The sequence below is a fragment of the Chiloscyllium plagiosum genome, unplaced genomic scaffold, assembly GCF_037043375.1.
Source record: "Chiloscyllium plagiosum isolate Xiang-an unplaced genomic scaffold, Cpla_swu_hap1 HiC_scaffold_7, whole genome shotgun sequence".
Lineage (NCBI taxonomy): Eukaryota > Metazoa > Chordata > Chondrichthyes > Orectolobiformes > Hemiscylliidae > Chiloscyllium > Chiloscyllium plagiosum.
The window spans coordinates 75,278,188-75,294,484 of NW_028270145.1; the positions used below are offsets into that span (position 1 = coordinate 75,278,188).

The window sequence follows — 16,297 nt, forward strand, 5'->3', positions numbered from 1 at the left end:
ATGTTTAATGCACAAATTGTCCCAGAATGTTTCATAGAAGCATTCTCAAAGATGGCACACTAAACCAAAGAAGACAATAAGGATAGTTAAGAGTAAATGCTTACAGGGGTGGGTTTTTAAAAGACTCTTAAAAAAGTATTACGGCAAGATGATTATCACCAACGATTAGAGTAAAATGGGGGGGTGAGAAACACAAATAACTTTAGAGGTTTTGCGGGCTGTAGGGAATTCAGAAATATGAAGTGTACATCCGAAGAGACTTAAAAATTAAAAGATGCAAAATCATTAAATTTGATACAAAGTTGGACAGGATACCAATGTCCCTCAGTGAGTATATTGGAAATGTGCAAGCAAGTCTTTTTGTGGGATGGGGTATAGATAGTATAGTTTAGATAATTGAAGCCAACAGGTATGGAGGTTAGGAGGCAGGCCATAAGAACGCAAGGCTGGTGTGACAAAAGCATGGATGAAGTGGCAGTAGCAGTGACAAAGCAATTGGGAGAAGGACAATACAAAGAAAGGAAAGTAGATAGCTTTTGAGGTAGTGAAAATTATGAGGTTAGAAACTCCACTTGGAATCAAACAGGTTGCTGAGGTTGCATACAGACTAATTCAACCTGAGATCATAAGATGTAGGAGCAGAATTATGTCATTTGGTCCACCGAGTCTGCACTGCCATTCAATCATGACCAATAGGTTTCTCAGGAGAAAGTGAAGACTGCAGGTGCTGGAGATCAGAGCTGAAAAATGTGTTGCTGGAAAAGCGCAGCAGGTCAGGCAGCATCCAGGAGAATTGACATTTCGGGCATAAGCCCTTCTTCTCAGCCTGCCATCCTGCCTTCTTCCTTACTAATCAAAAATCTGTACTGTAAATACACTCAATGACTTGGTCTCCACGGCCTTCTGTGGCAAGGAGTTCCACAGATTCACCATCCTCTGGTTGAAAAAAATTCCCTCACATCTCAGTTCTAAAAGATAATCCTTTCACTCACTGTGCCCTCAGGTCCGAGTATCTACCAGTGTAAGCATCTTCTCCATGTCTAATCTATACAAGCCTCTCAGTATTCATTAAGTTTCAACAAGATTCCCGCTCATCCCTCTAAATTCAATTGAGGAGACCCACAGACCTCAACCACTCGTCTTATGAAAGGCTTTCATCCCCGAGATCATGCTTATGAACCTCCTCTGGACTCCCTCCAAGACCAACATATCCTTTCTTAGATACTTGACCTAACATTGCTCACAAACGTCAACATGAGGATAAAGGTGCCAGCTCTGGTATTGAGATTGCAGCAGAAATCAAATATGACAACTTCAAATTTTGCCTAGACATTTAGATATGCAAAATTACAATTCAAAGACAAGGCACTGGACATACAGCCTGATAAAGAGATAGAACAGCAGCTAAGAATTGTGAAAAATTAAAAGGTGGATGTTAACAGCATACAAACAGGAGCTGAACATAGGTCTGTGGATGATTATGAAGGAGGAGCAGGAGATGAAAAAAAAAATGCCATAAGTTATTGGAAATCCCAAGGGCAGTGGTACAAAAACAACAATTTGTACATCTCCATTTGCAGTGAAGGCGGCAAGTTCAGAGAAGTTGATCCTGTGCTACTTCTGATGGCTTATCTAAGTAATGCACCCTAAATCATTGATCAGGTTGACAAAACAGCACTGAACAAAAGAAGAAATACTTTTAAAAAATTATACAAATAATGTTCGAACTTGTATGAAATATATGGTAAACACAACCTACCTGCCCTCCAGTAAAGGTCGGATACTTTTCTGTTGAATGGGTGTCATATGAGTAAAGTTCATGTCAGCAATCCCTTTTAAAGTATTTTCACTGATCTTGTCAGCCAAAGAAGAAAAAGCAGTGTCTTCAAAAGCACCTGAATACAAAGAGCATGAAATTAACTGAAAGCATCGCCTGAAGGTGCTACTTATCACAAAGACGAATGACACTCACCACACTACTGGATTCAAATTTTGATGAAAGGTTTCAGTTACTTCAACACACACTAAAATTTCAAAAATATTGCCAAAACTCTGAACTATCACCATACAGAGATGGACCATTTGACCAATTAGATTCATGTCAATATTAATTCTCTTACTGTCTTCAGCTCAACTGATAATACATCCTTTTATTGTTCATGCCCTTTCATGTCCTTATATAGTTTCCTTTTTAATGTATTTATGTTAATCACCTTGACCACGTTCTCAGATGGCATGTACCTTAATCTGATCACACTGAATGAAGTTGTGGCAAAATTGCAGCTTCTTTAAAATTTATCACTTCAAATGATGGCATGTGACTGCCATTCACCAATTAGATTTTTATATAAATCAAGCTCGTATGCTTTCACAATTTTTTTTCCCAAAAGACATTTGCTAACTATGGTACAGGTTTTTACTTGATTGTCATGAGTGTATTGCTGCAAGGCCAACAATTTATAGCCTATCTCCAATTATTCCATACTGAAGGATATGTTCAGTTATTTCAGAAAGGTACTCAAGAGTCCACTGCATTTCTATGAGTCCAGAGTCACATAAAGGCCAGTGCAGATATTGGTGGCAGATTTCTTTTTGGAAAGGGTGTTTGTCAACCAGATGAGTTCTAAAACAATCCAATGTTTCCATGTTTATAGCAAAGGAGATAAGCACTGTTGTGAAAGTCTAGTTCATGGTGTGTGAGAATGGATAGTTTTTAAAATGTAATGTAATTTTATGAACTGAATTTTAGCTGTAGAAAATGAATAAATATATCTAAAGCAAGCTAGTGCATATTATATGTAAGTGTTAAATTAAAGCTTAAAAACTTGGTGCCATCCTATCTAAAGATAGTAACAACTAGCTAAAATGCTGGGCCTTAGAGATTGCTAGAACACCTAAAGAAAAGTAAGTTCAAAAGATCATCCATATTTGTTTAATGGAGACAAGGTAGAAGAGATAGAGCATTAATACAGCAGATAGGCTGACTTAGCAAAAGAGCTGGAGACGTAACCACTACAATATGAATGGAAGTGCAATCCAAAGAGATGCTGATTTATGAATTAGAGCCAAATTAGTTTACAAAATTAAAAATCCCAAAAGGTTATAAATCCTCTTCTTCAGATCAATTAGGAAATTGTAAACAAGGCATAACTTAAAGATCAATTTGAAAGTAGCTCAGTGTAGCCTACGTTGTTATGGATAATAAAACAAAGAACTGTGAATGTTGAAAATCTGAAACATAAACAAGAAGTGCTGGAGAACCTCAGCAGATCTGATATCCTCTTTAGAAAAAAAACAGAAGTAACGTTTAGAGTCCGGTGACCCTTTGAAGGGGTGAAACTAATTTTGTTTTTCTCTACACAGATGCTGCCAAACTTACTTAAGTTTCTCCAGTACACACTGTTTTGCATCATCTTGGAGATCGGTGGAGCTTAGAGAAGTTCTCTGGTTTCAATTTGGACACAGTTTCTGAGAGTTGGGTGCAGGTGGTTTTTAGCTTACTGAGAGAAGATAGCCAAAGTAAATGATAGCAACCAGCAGATTCACTCAGAAGTATTGAAAAGTATGCAGAATATGGATTTAGTTGCCCATAGTCAAGAGACTGTGAATGGAAACTTTACTTCTAAAGAATAGCTCAAGTAGGGGACTATTGTATATTTATGGATGGTACAAAAAGAATTAGATAATTTTAAGATTGTCAAGTCTTAAGAGAATTCGTGGAGAAAGTTAGTAGACGACTTCATTACATAACACATTTACAAGTTTTGAGTTAGCAATTCTTCCCTTAATAAAGCTATGCTGACTACCCTTATCGATCCTCCTTGTCACTTCCTCAAATAATTAATCAAATTTGTAAAGTATGACCTTCCCTGAACAAAGCCATGCTGACTATCCCTGACTAGTCCATGCCTTACTATGTGACAGTTTCAGATTTCTCAGGACTGATTTTAACAATTTGCTCACGAAAGTAAGGCTATCTGGCCTCTAATTGTTTGGCATTTTCTTTGTATCCTTTTTAAACAATGGAATCACACTTGCATTCCTCAAGTCCTCTGGCACCACACTAATGTCTAGTGAAGTCTGGTAAACAATCTTCAGAGCATTTGCTATTTCCTCTCTGCCCTCCTTCAACATCCAAGGGAGCAATCCATCCAGCCCTGGCAACATACCCACTTCCAAGGATTCCAACTCATCTAACACTTCCTGTGTAGAAAACACCAAAATCTGTTGGAAAATATGCTGTGAAGACACAAAGAACGTGCAGACAGATAGATAGGCTGTGTGAGCGGACAAAGAATTGGCAGATGGTGTATAATGTTGGAAAATGTGAAATTGCTCACTTTGACCAGAAGAATACAAAAAGCAGACTATTAAATAAGTGGAAACTGACTGCAGAACTCTGATGTGCAAAGGGATTTTGATGTTCTGGTGTATGAATCACAAAAGGTTAGTATGCAGATACAGCAAATAATCTAGAAGTCTAATGGAATGCTATCCTTTATTATGAGAGGCATTATGAAAGTAGGATGCGGTGGCTCAGAGATAGGGCATTGGTGACAGCACAGATTTAATGCACTGCAGATTTTGTCTCCTTACTTAAAAGGAGGATGTAAACATATTGGAAGTGGTTTACACAAGGCTTGCTAGATTCTTATGAGGATAAGTTAGACAGGACAGGCTTGCTTTTACTGGAGTTTAGAAGGGCGAGGGATAACTTGATTGAAACACACGAGACCATGACTGGTTCTGTCAAGATGAACATGAAAAGAACATTTCCTCTTGTGGGCAAACCCAGATGTATAGGAAACTGTTTAAAACTACAGATGACCCTTTTCTGATAGAGATTGGAAGGAAATATTTCCCTCTGAGGATTGTGCAATTTTGGAAATATTCTACCTCATAAGATTGTTAGAGGCAGGGCCATTGAATGCTCCTACTTTGCATCTCAAATTTTTTCCTCAACTCTGGTCCAAGATGATTATTGCACTTAAACTGCAATACCCTAGACAATTTTTTTGTGAAAAGCGGACCTTAACAAAAATACATTCTTTACATACTCTCTTTTTAGGTTTTGAAAAATTTCAACAATTGAAGTTTAAGGAGACACTTGTTTTTTTTTAATTTCTAATTTAATCTGGTCTGAACTAATAAAACCTGACATGGTACCCTGTCAGCATGCAAGCCTCATAATTGTCAAGAGGCTTCTTATTTCAACAGTTTTACAATGTGCAAGCAACAGATTAAAACAGGATTTATTTCTCATCCCCTGATCCACTTGAGAAGGGAATAATGCGTCACCTTTTTCCAACTGCTGCAGTCCATATGTATAGAACTGTGAAGGAGAACTTCTAGGATTTGGATCAGTGGTAGTTATTTGCTGGGGAATCAGGTGGTTGTTTTCCATTGTGCCTGCTGTCCTTGCTCATTTGGATAGTAGGTGATGAGGTTTTGAAAAAAATTTGTCAAAGAAACCTTGGCAATGATACATACTCCTGCTACCATGCATTGATGGTGGAGGGAGTAAATATTTAAGATGGATGCAGTACCAATCAAATGGATTGATTTCTCTTCTGTGCGTCAAGCTGTCTGAGATTTGCTGGATCTGCACTCTCATCCAAATAACTCATCACATTCCTGATTTGTGCTCGGACTCTGGGAAGTCAGGATTATTCTGTCTCTGATGCTGAAGTCCTGTGCATCATCTGCTCCCTTTGGGAAACTGGATTGAGTTACATAGAATAAAATGAAAGATTTCCCATGTATATTACAACTATCAAAGAAGATAACCTATTCTGACAAAGTATTTTCTTAAAAGCCATGCCATGATCATCATGTGATACAAGGATTCATTAACTGAATCTTCAATCAACACCAATGCACCAACAGCCTGAGGACCAATGTTCATTTCAAATTCCAACAGAACCACTCCTCTTCAGAATGCATCATAGCCTTGATTCAAGAGCTAAACACAAGAGAGAGATGAGAACACCTGCCTTGACATTTACAATATCAACACAGCTTTAACAAAACTGCTGAACATCCAACTTCACCTTCCTGCCTCTCTGCATGTTGGTATGTAAAAGGTTTCCCCTCCTCAAGCGGTTTTTTTCCTTCCATGTTACTGGTACTGAAAAATCTACCCTGAACTACTCAGGTCCTTGCAGTCTACAGCCCATTTCCAATCTCCCTTTCTTGGAACCTTGAAAGATTGTTACAAATTAATGCAATTTTAAAAAAAATTCTATGTTTGAACCCGCTCATATATGGTTTCCAACCTGACTCAGCTCTACAAGAGGTTGGCAGTACAGAAGGCAAACATTCCTAAAAAGGAGAAAAATAGCCAAAGCATTTTGTCTTGCACTTGTCAGGAGTGTGATGCAAGAAAACAAATTTGAAAAAAGTTATCAATGCAGTGCTTGGGAAAATAGATGTTTGTTCCCAAAATGAATAAAAACTAACCTTCAGAAGATGGGCAAAGGGGAAACAGTTATATCAGACAGATCTACATCTGTCCTGCGCTCATTGTCACTTGTCTGAATCTTTTTAGTCAGGGTAGATTGCCAGCCATAAACATAGGAAGTATCAAAAAATACTCAAGCAGAGGACAGTCCTTATTAGATTGCAGTGATTGCTAGGTGGCTATTTTCTTCAGATGAAAGATTGACTAGAAGGGGAGGACAAAGAACCAGAAGAGTTCCCTAACACTTCAACGACTGAACAGGATGCAGCTTTCACAACTTTGATGAGTTCGACACACTGTCAACTGCCTAATCATCTTTTGGCATCAGTAAACCAACCACATATTTTTTAAAATAATCAACTGCCTAGCAATGATCACGAACTCCCAAAATCTAAGATCCTTGACATGCTGCTCTGGCAACATCAGTACTTATATCAGATTTGTTATTAATTATGGTAAAACAGCCAGCTCTACGTCATCATCTCAACCATTCCTGACCAATCCATTGACTCGCAGTACCTGTCTATCTAATTCAGTCCTGAAGATCAAGTTCACATATTTTTCTCCAAGATATTGGATTCCAACTTGCTTTCACACGTAGCAGCAACAATTCACCAGCAGTCAAAGGGTTAAACATCAAAACATGTTTACCCGTCAACCCGAAAGGCAAAGTTGGTCCTCCATCATCTTCAGACTGTTCTTCATTTTCCTCATCCTTTTCATTCTGTATCACTAAGTCATCAGCTTCGTTCACCTCCAGGTCACCAGCCTCTTTTGGTTCAATATTCTTTGGTTTTTTGATTTCTACAGTAAAAGAATAAAACCCAAGTTAGATTATTGACAGGTGCATTAGCAATACTAAAGCTTAGCATCTTTGCCTACGCTGTAACTCCACAATACAATGAAGCTCTCTCCCAATACAAAATTAATCTGTAACAAGAGCTTAAATATCCAGAATCTGGATTCTAAATTATTGATTTCTGCAAACTGTGTGATATAACTAAAATAAACAGAGTGTCATGGGCCATGTATTAGAATCCTCAAAATACATAAGGACAAAGTACAAATTTTTCCCTGCAAGTCCCAAATTGCCCTGAAACACACACAAAGTTGTCTTTGTAAGCTGAATGGAAGCAGAGTGAGAAGTACTCCTCCAATTAAGGCTGACTGTGTCATGTGCTTGCTGCTAATAGGTTTACTGGTAAGTCACTTGTGATTGGAAAAGCACAGGGTGGGAAGGAGGGAGAGAGGTATTGTAAAGAAGAGATAAAAGGTTCAAGCTCGTCAACGGAGAATTACTTGGTTGACTGGAAGCTGGAAAACTTGAAATCATTGAGGTAATTAATTACTTTCAGGAGAATGTGGAATCTCAATGTTCTAGTCTACTTTAAGGTTGAATATGTTCAGGAACTATACGTGGGCAAGATTGTAATGGATCCTGCTGCAATGAACACTATGATAAATTTAGATTGGAGTATTCAGTATTTCTAATTCATTTATGAGATGCAAGTGTGACTGGCATCCCAGCTTTATTGTCTGCTTCTTTTTGCCTATGAGAAGATAACAATGTGCTGCCTTCTCGAACGGCTGCAGACAATTTAATGTACGTACCCCATAATTCTCTTAAAGAGGAGGTCTCAGAATTTTAACTAGTGATACTGAAGGAATGATGATGTATTTGTAACTCAGAATGGTGAGTGGTTTGGAGATTCCCATGCATCTACTTCTGTTGCTCTGCTAGATGGTAGTGATTGTGGGTTTGGAAGGTGCTAAGGAAACTTGCTTAATTTCTGCAGTATATCTTGTAGATGGTACACATTACTACCAAGCGTCAGTACTGGAAGGAGTGAATATTTGTGGATATAATGCCAATTAGGCAACCTGCTTTATCCTTGATAGTGTTGTTGGACCTGCACTCATTCAGACAAGTTGAGCGTATTCCATCACTCTCCTGACTTTTGCCTTGAATATTGTGTATTGATTTTGGGGAGTCAGAGGATGAATTAGCCACTGCAGGATACTTAACCTCTGACTCAATCTTATAATCACATTATTTAAACGTCTAGTCTAGTTCAGTTTCTGGTCAATCGTAACTCCTAGGTTAATGTCGGTTTGACCTAACAAAAGAGTAATAACTGCCTGTGTTAAAATATTCCAGCTTTTTGGATGTGTGATGCAATTACATTAGATCGAATCTTATAGTAATTGCTTTGTGTAGAAGTGCATGATTGTCAATTTTTGTTAAAATGCCTGTTGTTTCATGCCAATTTAAATACTGTGACATCTAGGAAATTCATTTTCCCTGTGTGCTGTGCCTTTCAATGTAATGTGATTGATGATTGCAGACATTGATTAGTCCCTCTACTACTACAGTGAAGGCCCAAATACTTTCTGTAATTGTGTTGATATATAAGGTAATGTTACCACGTGACTGTATTACCTAATAAAGGAGTTAGCGAAATGAAAAGTGTATGAAGAATGAAAATGTGGCTTTCAAGGGGAGACCATAAAGTGCCCTATTGTATAAAAAAAAAACTCATTTTCCCAATCAGTTATGAATCGCAGTAATACAGAGTATCAATTTTGGAGGATGAAACACCATGAAAATCAGGAAAATGTTTTTATCCCATCACTTTTGTTTTTAAAAATTCAGCAACAAGCTTCCTTTTGCTACCAATATAGAATATGACGATATCATTCTACATTCTTCCTTAAGTGTCCCTAATATCTGTAAACATACATAATAATTACATTAGATAGACAAAATAAACCAATTGAAATCTAGTGTAATTCTAATAATTTAAAGTTTCTTTTCATCTAAGTTGGGAGTTAAACCGATCAACTGCACAATATCTACTCCGTGTTCAATACTGGGATATTATTTTAAAAAAAAGCTTTGTGCTAAATGTGCCTGTTCTTAATTTATACAAACAATTATTGTCATATTGCAAAGTTGACCAATTCCAAGTTAAATTACTTCTTGATTCTACAACTTCAATGACAAAATTATTTTGAATTTTTGACAAAAAAAAGAATGACATGCTGTTGAAGCTTTGTCTTGTACTCGTCACGACAGCATTACCAAATTTCTAAGAACAAGAATTTATATTGCACATAGTATGCTGATTGGTTGCCATGTGGACTGATTGCGTTTTGGAAATGGCCTGATCAGACTGGTTGAAAATTACTAACTTAGACTGACATAAACCGCTTGATCTCAGGTGATTAAACTCCTTTCCATTTTTTGATTTTATCTTGCCTCAACACATGATTCCACCAAAAGCAATACTATTTGAAACATATCTCGACTGTAAATTCACTTAAACAGAAGTGTTTAAGCAGTGCAATTATGCCTAGCATAACCAGATTTTACAGAGTATGTAATCAGTGAAACTGTAATGACAAAATACATTTAATTTTTAACAATGGATGCAAATTTGGAGCCATCGGATCTACTATAACACACGACCACGTGACCCGACTCAACTGTGACTGAACAAAATTGTTTGTTAGAATTGACAAGGTGTAGCAGTTTGCCAGAGATGTATTTCAGTTTGTCCCCCAGGTTTGCTGCATCCACTTAGTATGGGCTATGCAAGACACACAAGTGATATCCCTGTAAGCATTATCTTGTATGTGAACGATTACGTGACTTTTTTTTTTACAACTTGTGCACTTGATATTAGTGTTAACTAGAATAGCAATTATTACTCATGAATTGGCTAAATTGAGTGACTTGCCAAAACCAGTTCTGAGCAACTTTTCCAAATGCATGGTGAAAGATTTCTTCTTAATCACAAAATTATAATAGGCCTACATATCAAAATACCATACCCATGTGCTCAGTGGACATTGCTAGCATATTCGCAATGTGCTGATCAAGGAAGCCAAAGACATTTATGCTCCATCACCATATCCTAGCAATCTACACATGCTGTCAGTACCCGAATCTATATTAACTGAATTTATGAACATAAGTTACTTGTACAGTTAATTTCAGCTTCAACACCATTTACCTGAACGCAAGCCATGGAATCGCCTTTTGGGATAGCTGTTGACAACATGTTTATCAGCTTCCAAAGACACTAATTTTGATGGAATGACTCTTGCTTCTTGCATATTTCTGATAGATAGGTGATACATTTGTTATATTTCAATCTGCAGTCTACACATACACACCTTAATTGGTTCAATTTCATATGTGAAATGGAGTTGTCTAACAAACTCCCTTTCTATATGTAGTAAATGAGAACTCCACTGATGGAGTCGCTACTATTTTACAACAGAATATCCCAATTTCTGGGGCCACAAGCTCCAAGCTAGAAATGGCTGCCATGAAGCTTGAACCTCAGTTAACAGCAATGAACACCATTTCCTTTAACTGCACACAACTGCTCTTATGTTCCACACATTATGATTGAGGTGCTGATGCAGATCAAAGCACTGAATTCTGGCTCTGGAGATAGATGTTGCACATGGATCTAGGTTATCCGTGCAGAAGAAGAAAGAGAGAGAGAACACCTGTGAGTCCCTTCTTAAATCCTCTGTTGTTGAAATCATGGACATAGCTTAACCAAGAGCTCTTTGGTGTCCAATTCCTCTCCAAAAACAAAAAGGAACAAGATAGGAATTTAAAAGTTCCTGAAGGTCAAACACTGTCTCTTCAGGCTCTCAGTTCCTCAATACCAACCTGCCTCATGTGGTAAATTTCAAGCTGTCAAACAGAGTTCAGTGGGGAAAAATGTTTGGAAAATACAGGCCAACCATGAGCTCATCTTCATTGGTTAATATACACTTTACAATTCCTGCATCTCCATGAGCTACAAAATTGGCTTCACTGGCAACCTCATATAGGGCCTGAGCATTTGCATGTGTTAATGTTTCTCATGTAGCATAAATGTCTTTTTCCCATTGAAATTTGGTGTTCTTGGAATTCCATCCTGTTGAATACAAAATGATAAGCTCCACCAGCATATATTTTCACCAAAACACAAGTTGTACTCATGTCTGACAAGCTATTGCACATGTATTACTGAAGTACTCAAAGCAAAATTACCAATTTCCTGGATGTTAGTTGCAAGCTTTCTTTTGTTTTTCTTTTTGATTTTTGTCACCGACTTTTGTTCAGTTTCATCCTTTATAAGCTTTAGTTCTTCCTTCAATACTTCTGGCATGATTTCCTGATCAGTTGTTGACTCTTGTGGTTTTTCATTTTCCACATTCTTTTGTTTGACCACTAAAGAGAAAATGTAATCTGTTTATATATAGAGTCCAAATTCACACCATTTTCATGTATCAGAGTTGCACACAGGCTCTGATCTTTTACTTGGTTACAGAATCTAGAATTCTAACTAATGAAACTAGAATTTAACTATAAACGAATCAACTCCAAAAACAGTATGAAAACTTGCATTGCACCTTTCATGATCTCATCTCATTCCAAATGACTTCGCAGTCCATTTGCTTTTGAATTATAGTCAGTGTTGCAAAGTAAAAATTTAGCAACATGCATAACAACAGCCAACAAATAAGAGAAATCAGAAGGTCACCTGTAGATTTGAAAACAAGGTCAGTGAAGAAAGTTAAGATTGGTTAGCAAGGGACACAGATAGGAGGTGGGCATCAGTGAGGGATTTAGGGGGTGGGGGAAGGAAAAGGAGATAGAGGGTAGACAAACAGGAGACTGGAAGAACACAGCAAGCCAGGCAGCATCAGGAGGTGAAGAAGTCAATGTTTCGGGTATAACCCTTCTTCAGGACTGGTGGTGGGTGTAAGGGGAGCTGTAGATAAACTGGGGGGAGGGTGGTAGGTAGGTGAACAGGTAGAGGGTACAACCTGATTAGTCATTGGAAGGAATGAATCCGGTTGGTAGCTGGAAAGAAGGGTCGATCAGAGGAACAGAAGGGAGAGAGTCAGGGGATGGGAAAGGAGGTTATTTGAAATTGGAGAACTCAACGTTGCGTCCTCTAGGCTGTAGGCTGCCCAGACGTAAGATGAGGTGTTGTTCCTCCAATTTGCAGTCTGATTTGCTGTGGAAATAGAGGCGACCAAAAATGGTCATGTCAGAAGGAATGGGAATTAAAATGGGCGGTGACTTGGTGGTCAGGTCGGTCCCTGCAGTCCTGGCTCAGATACTTACTCAGTCTAACTGATGTACAGAAGACCACATCAGGAGAGGTCCATACCACACTGCAATAGGAGTGAACCAATTAGGCCCTTGAGCCTTCTCTGTCATTGAATGAAAAGATGGTTGATCTGAGGGCTGATGGGGCAAGGTGGGTGAATTGGGGGAAGGGAGAGCAAATGCAGGAGCAACTGAAGAGTGAATGGCGGTGGCGGGAGGGTGGGTGAGAACTGCTCAGCAGATATTGTATACAATTAATTGTAGGACCCTGGACAGAGAGACCTCAGGGGTTCAGGTGTACAATTCTATGAAATTTGTGTCATTTGTGTTAATAAGGCATTTAGTATGCTTGTCTTCGAGTATCGGAGTTGGGACAGCTCATTGAGATCGTAAGAGATGTTGGTGAGTGAGGCCTCTTCTGGAAGTAGTGCGCACAGTTCTGGTTGCCTTCTTATAGGAAGGATATAATTAAACTGGTGAAGGTTCAGAAAAGATTTGCCAGGATGCTGCTGAAAAGGGAGGGCTCGAGTTATAAAAATAGGCTGAATTTGCTGGGACTTTGTTCACTGGAGGGTAGGAGGTTGAGGGATGACCTTGTTGAGGTTTATAAAATCATGAGGGCATAAATAAGGTAAATGACAAGGGTCTTTTCCCTAGGTTGGGGGAAGTGCAAAAAGAAGGATATATGTTTAAGGCTTAAAAAGGACATGAAGAACATTTCCCCGCACCCCAGTGGCTGAGGGGCAACATTATAGAAGTTTACAAAATCATGAGGGACATGGATAGAATAAAGTCTCTTCCCTGGAGTGGGGGAGTCCAGAATTAAAGAGCATAGGTTTAGGGTGAGAGGGGAAAGATATAAAAGAGACCTAAGGGGCAACTTTTTAACACGGAGAGTGGTGCGTGTGTGGAATGTGCTGCCAGAGGAAGTGGTGGAGGCTGGTACAATTGCAACATTTAAAAGGCATCTGGATGGATATGAATAGGAAAGGTTTAGAGGGATATGGGCCGAGTGCTGGCAGGTGGGACTAGATTTGGTTGGGATATCTGGTCGACATGGATGGGTTGGACCGAAGGGTCTGTTTCCATGCTGTACATCTCTATGACTCTATATAGAATGAACTGACTGAGAAAGTGGTGGCCGAGGGAGAGTTTCAACGTTTAAAAGACACTAAGATAAGTTCGTGAGTAGGAAAGGTTTGGTGGGATAAGGACCAAGTGCAGGCAGGGTGAGATTAGTCGAGTTTAGGAACATGACCAGCGCGGACTGATTGAACCGAAGGCTCTGTTTCCATGCTGCATGACTCTGAGGATGAGGGAGACGCTATAAGTTTAAACTTACATTGAGATTCTCGGCTGTAACTCACCCCCTCTGCCCGCCTCACATTCACTAACCTTCTTCTCTCGCCGCTAAATTGATCTGTTTAATTTTGGCGTTTTTCTTCTGTAACCTTTTGCGGATAATTTTCATCTGAAGATCCGCCATCTTAGCGCAACACGTGAAAGAATAGGACCCACACCGCTGGGGTGACTATGAGAATGCCCGCTAATAGGAAACAACCATCATCATCAAATCATCCCATTAAAATAAAGTCTCTGCTTGTACTCAACGATCTTACTCACGGAATTATACTCCAGAGGTTTTTCAATAAGATTCAGAGTCGGATATCTTGGCGACCTTTTGAGGCAGCTATAAAGTGCACATGCGCAGTAATGAGTCAGTGATTTAGGAAGTAATTTTCAATCGATTATAAAACAGTGAAGAGTTCACGGTATGGGGGTGTTCAGCAACGGAGGGGACTCGCGGTATAAATGGTTTATGATTTCAAGTGTCTGCAATACAGATTAATTTGTGGAATCCAATCTATTGTTGTATGTTGTGTGTGTTTCAAGTGCATTATTTGGGTTTCATTGTTAACTTCTAGTCATACAGCACAGATACACGCGCTTTGGGCCAACGCATCCATACCAACCAGGTTTCCGAAACTGAACTGGTCCCATTTGCCTGTGTTTGGCCCGTATCCCTGTAATCCTTTCCTATCCAGGTACCTTCCCAAATGTATTTTAAATGTAGTTGTACCTACCTCTACCACTCCCTCTGGTAGCTGTTTCCATTTATGCATCACCCCTGTGTGACAATGTTACCCCTCAGGCCCTTGTTAAATCTTTTCCCCTCTCACCTCTGAGCCTATGCCTTCTTGTTTTGGAATCCCGTACTCTGGTGAAAAGTCATAGAGATGTTTATTCAGCCACTCATAACGCAAACGTTATAATTTCAGTAACATCCTTGTAAATCGTTTTTCACCAGAGTTGTATGTAGAACTCCAAATGTGGCCTTACCAATGTCTTGTAACTTGCTTTCTGTAAACAACCAAAACCACATACTGTTTGGTATGACCTGTCAGTCTTTGGAACTATTGGCCTACATACATTGCATCATACTGGCACTGAAAATGATATGCAACCTTACTCAATTGTTTGATAGAATTCCACCTGTGATGCTAATGTATGGTTTTAGAGTGAGTGGCTGCCTTTGGCCCTCAAGAGTATGGGCAACATGGTGTGAAATTCTGATCAGACACTTATCTAGATAATGTCTACCTTGATCAGATCATTTCTGAAGCACAGAGAATCTGCAATATAGAAGCCAATGATGTAGAGATTCTGCAATAAAGCAGTGAATTCTAGAACCACAGCTAGCGTTTGCTAAAGAAGTTAGGTTCTTCTCATTCTACCGCCTCCAAAACTCAACTCGTAGCCAAAGAATGTAGTGATTGTTGGGCCTGGTAAAGTAAGAGAGAGTGACATAATTCCCTGCAGCAAAGATCGTTGTTGCCTGCCTGGTATCAGTTCAGGATATTTGCATAATGCTGGAGAGTAACTTGTATTATGAGGGAGAAAATCCAGTTGTGACCAATATTGGTATCAACATAATTAGCAGGACAAGGAAAAAGATTCTCGGGGGAGTTACATGCTAGTTTAGAAGGGTTATTTTCTCTAGGTTATTAACTGAGGCACATGTAATTTGACATGGTGTATGTACACTTTGAGGGATGAATGTGTGGCTCAAAGTCTGATGTGGGAGAATTGCTTAATTTCTCCTCATTAGACATGCATTCCATCTATGGAATTAATCTAATGAACCTTCTCTGAACTGCGTCTAATGCAATTACATACGTTCTCAAATAAGGGGACCAAAACTGTGTGCTATACTCCAGATTTTATTTCCCCAATGCTGTGCACAAATACAATGATATTTCCCTGCTCTTATATGCTCTATTCTTTTCACAATAAATGCCAAAATTCCATTTATCCTACTTATTACCTGCTGTACTGACATACAAGTTTTCCATTTCATGATTGAGGATATCTCGATACCTCTGCATTGAAGCATTTTGAAGTTTCTCTCCATTTAGATTATAAGCTGTCTTCTTTAATCTTTCACCAAAATTGGATAACCCCAGTCTTATCCATGGTGAACTTGATCTGCCAAATTTTAGCTGAAGTGCTTAATTTAAATTTACTTTTTAGTGTCATCTGCAAATGTGGCTATAGTATGTTTTATCCCTACATCCAAATCATTCATATAGATTATAAAGACGCCTATTGGGATCTGAGAACTGCACCCTGTGGCATGTCATTAGTTACAGCTTGCCAACCAGAAAAAGACTCATTCATTCAAACTCTCTGCCTTCCGCTGGTTAGCCAATCCT

At 38.8% G+C, this 16,297-nt stretch overlaps 1 protein-coding gene across 2 annotated transcripts in view; it reads right to left on the bottom strand.

The window, feature by feature from the left end:
* ddx18 (DEAD (Asp-Glu-Ala-Asp) box polypeptide 18) overlaps positions 1-14,097 on the bottom strand; it is a 40,299-nt gene extending 26,202 nt beyond the window's left edge. The window contains exons 1-4 of one of the 2 annotated variants that reach the window (XM_043694008.2): positions 13,980-14,097; positions 11,517-11,696; positions 7,112-7,264; positions 1,760-1,895 (exon numbers count right to left, since the gene is read on the bottom strand). In XM_043694008.2, the coding sequence (XP_043549943.1) occupies positions 1,760-1,895; positions 7,112-7,264; positions 11,517-11,696; positions 13,980-14,070 (560 nt within the window). In that variant the 5' untranslated portion in view covers positions 14,071-14,097. The remainder of the gene's footprint in view (positions 1-1,759; positions 1,896-7,111; positions 7,265-11,516; positions 11,697-13,979) is intronic. The other variant, XM_087989190.1, reaches the window with a different exon arrangement.
* Between the last annotated feature and the right edge of the window lie 2,200 nt (positions 14,098-16,297).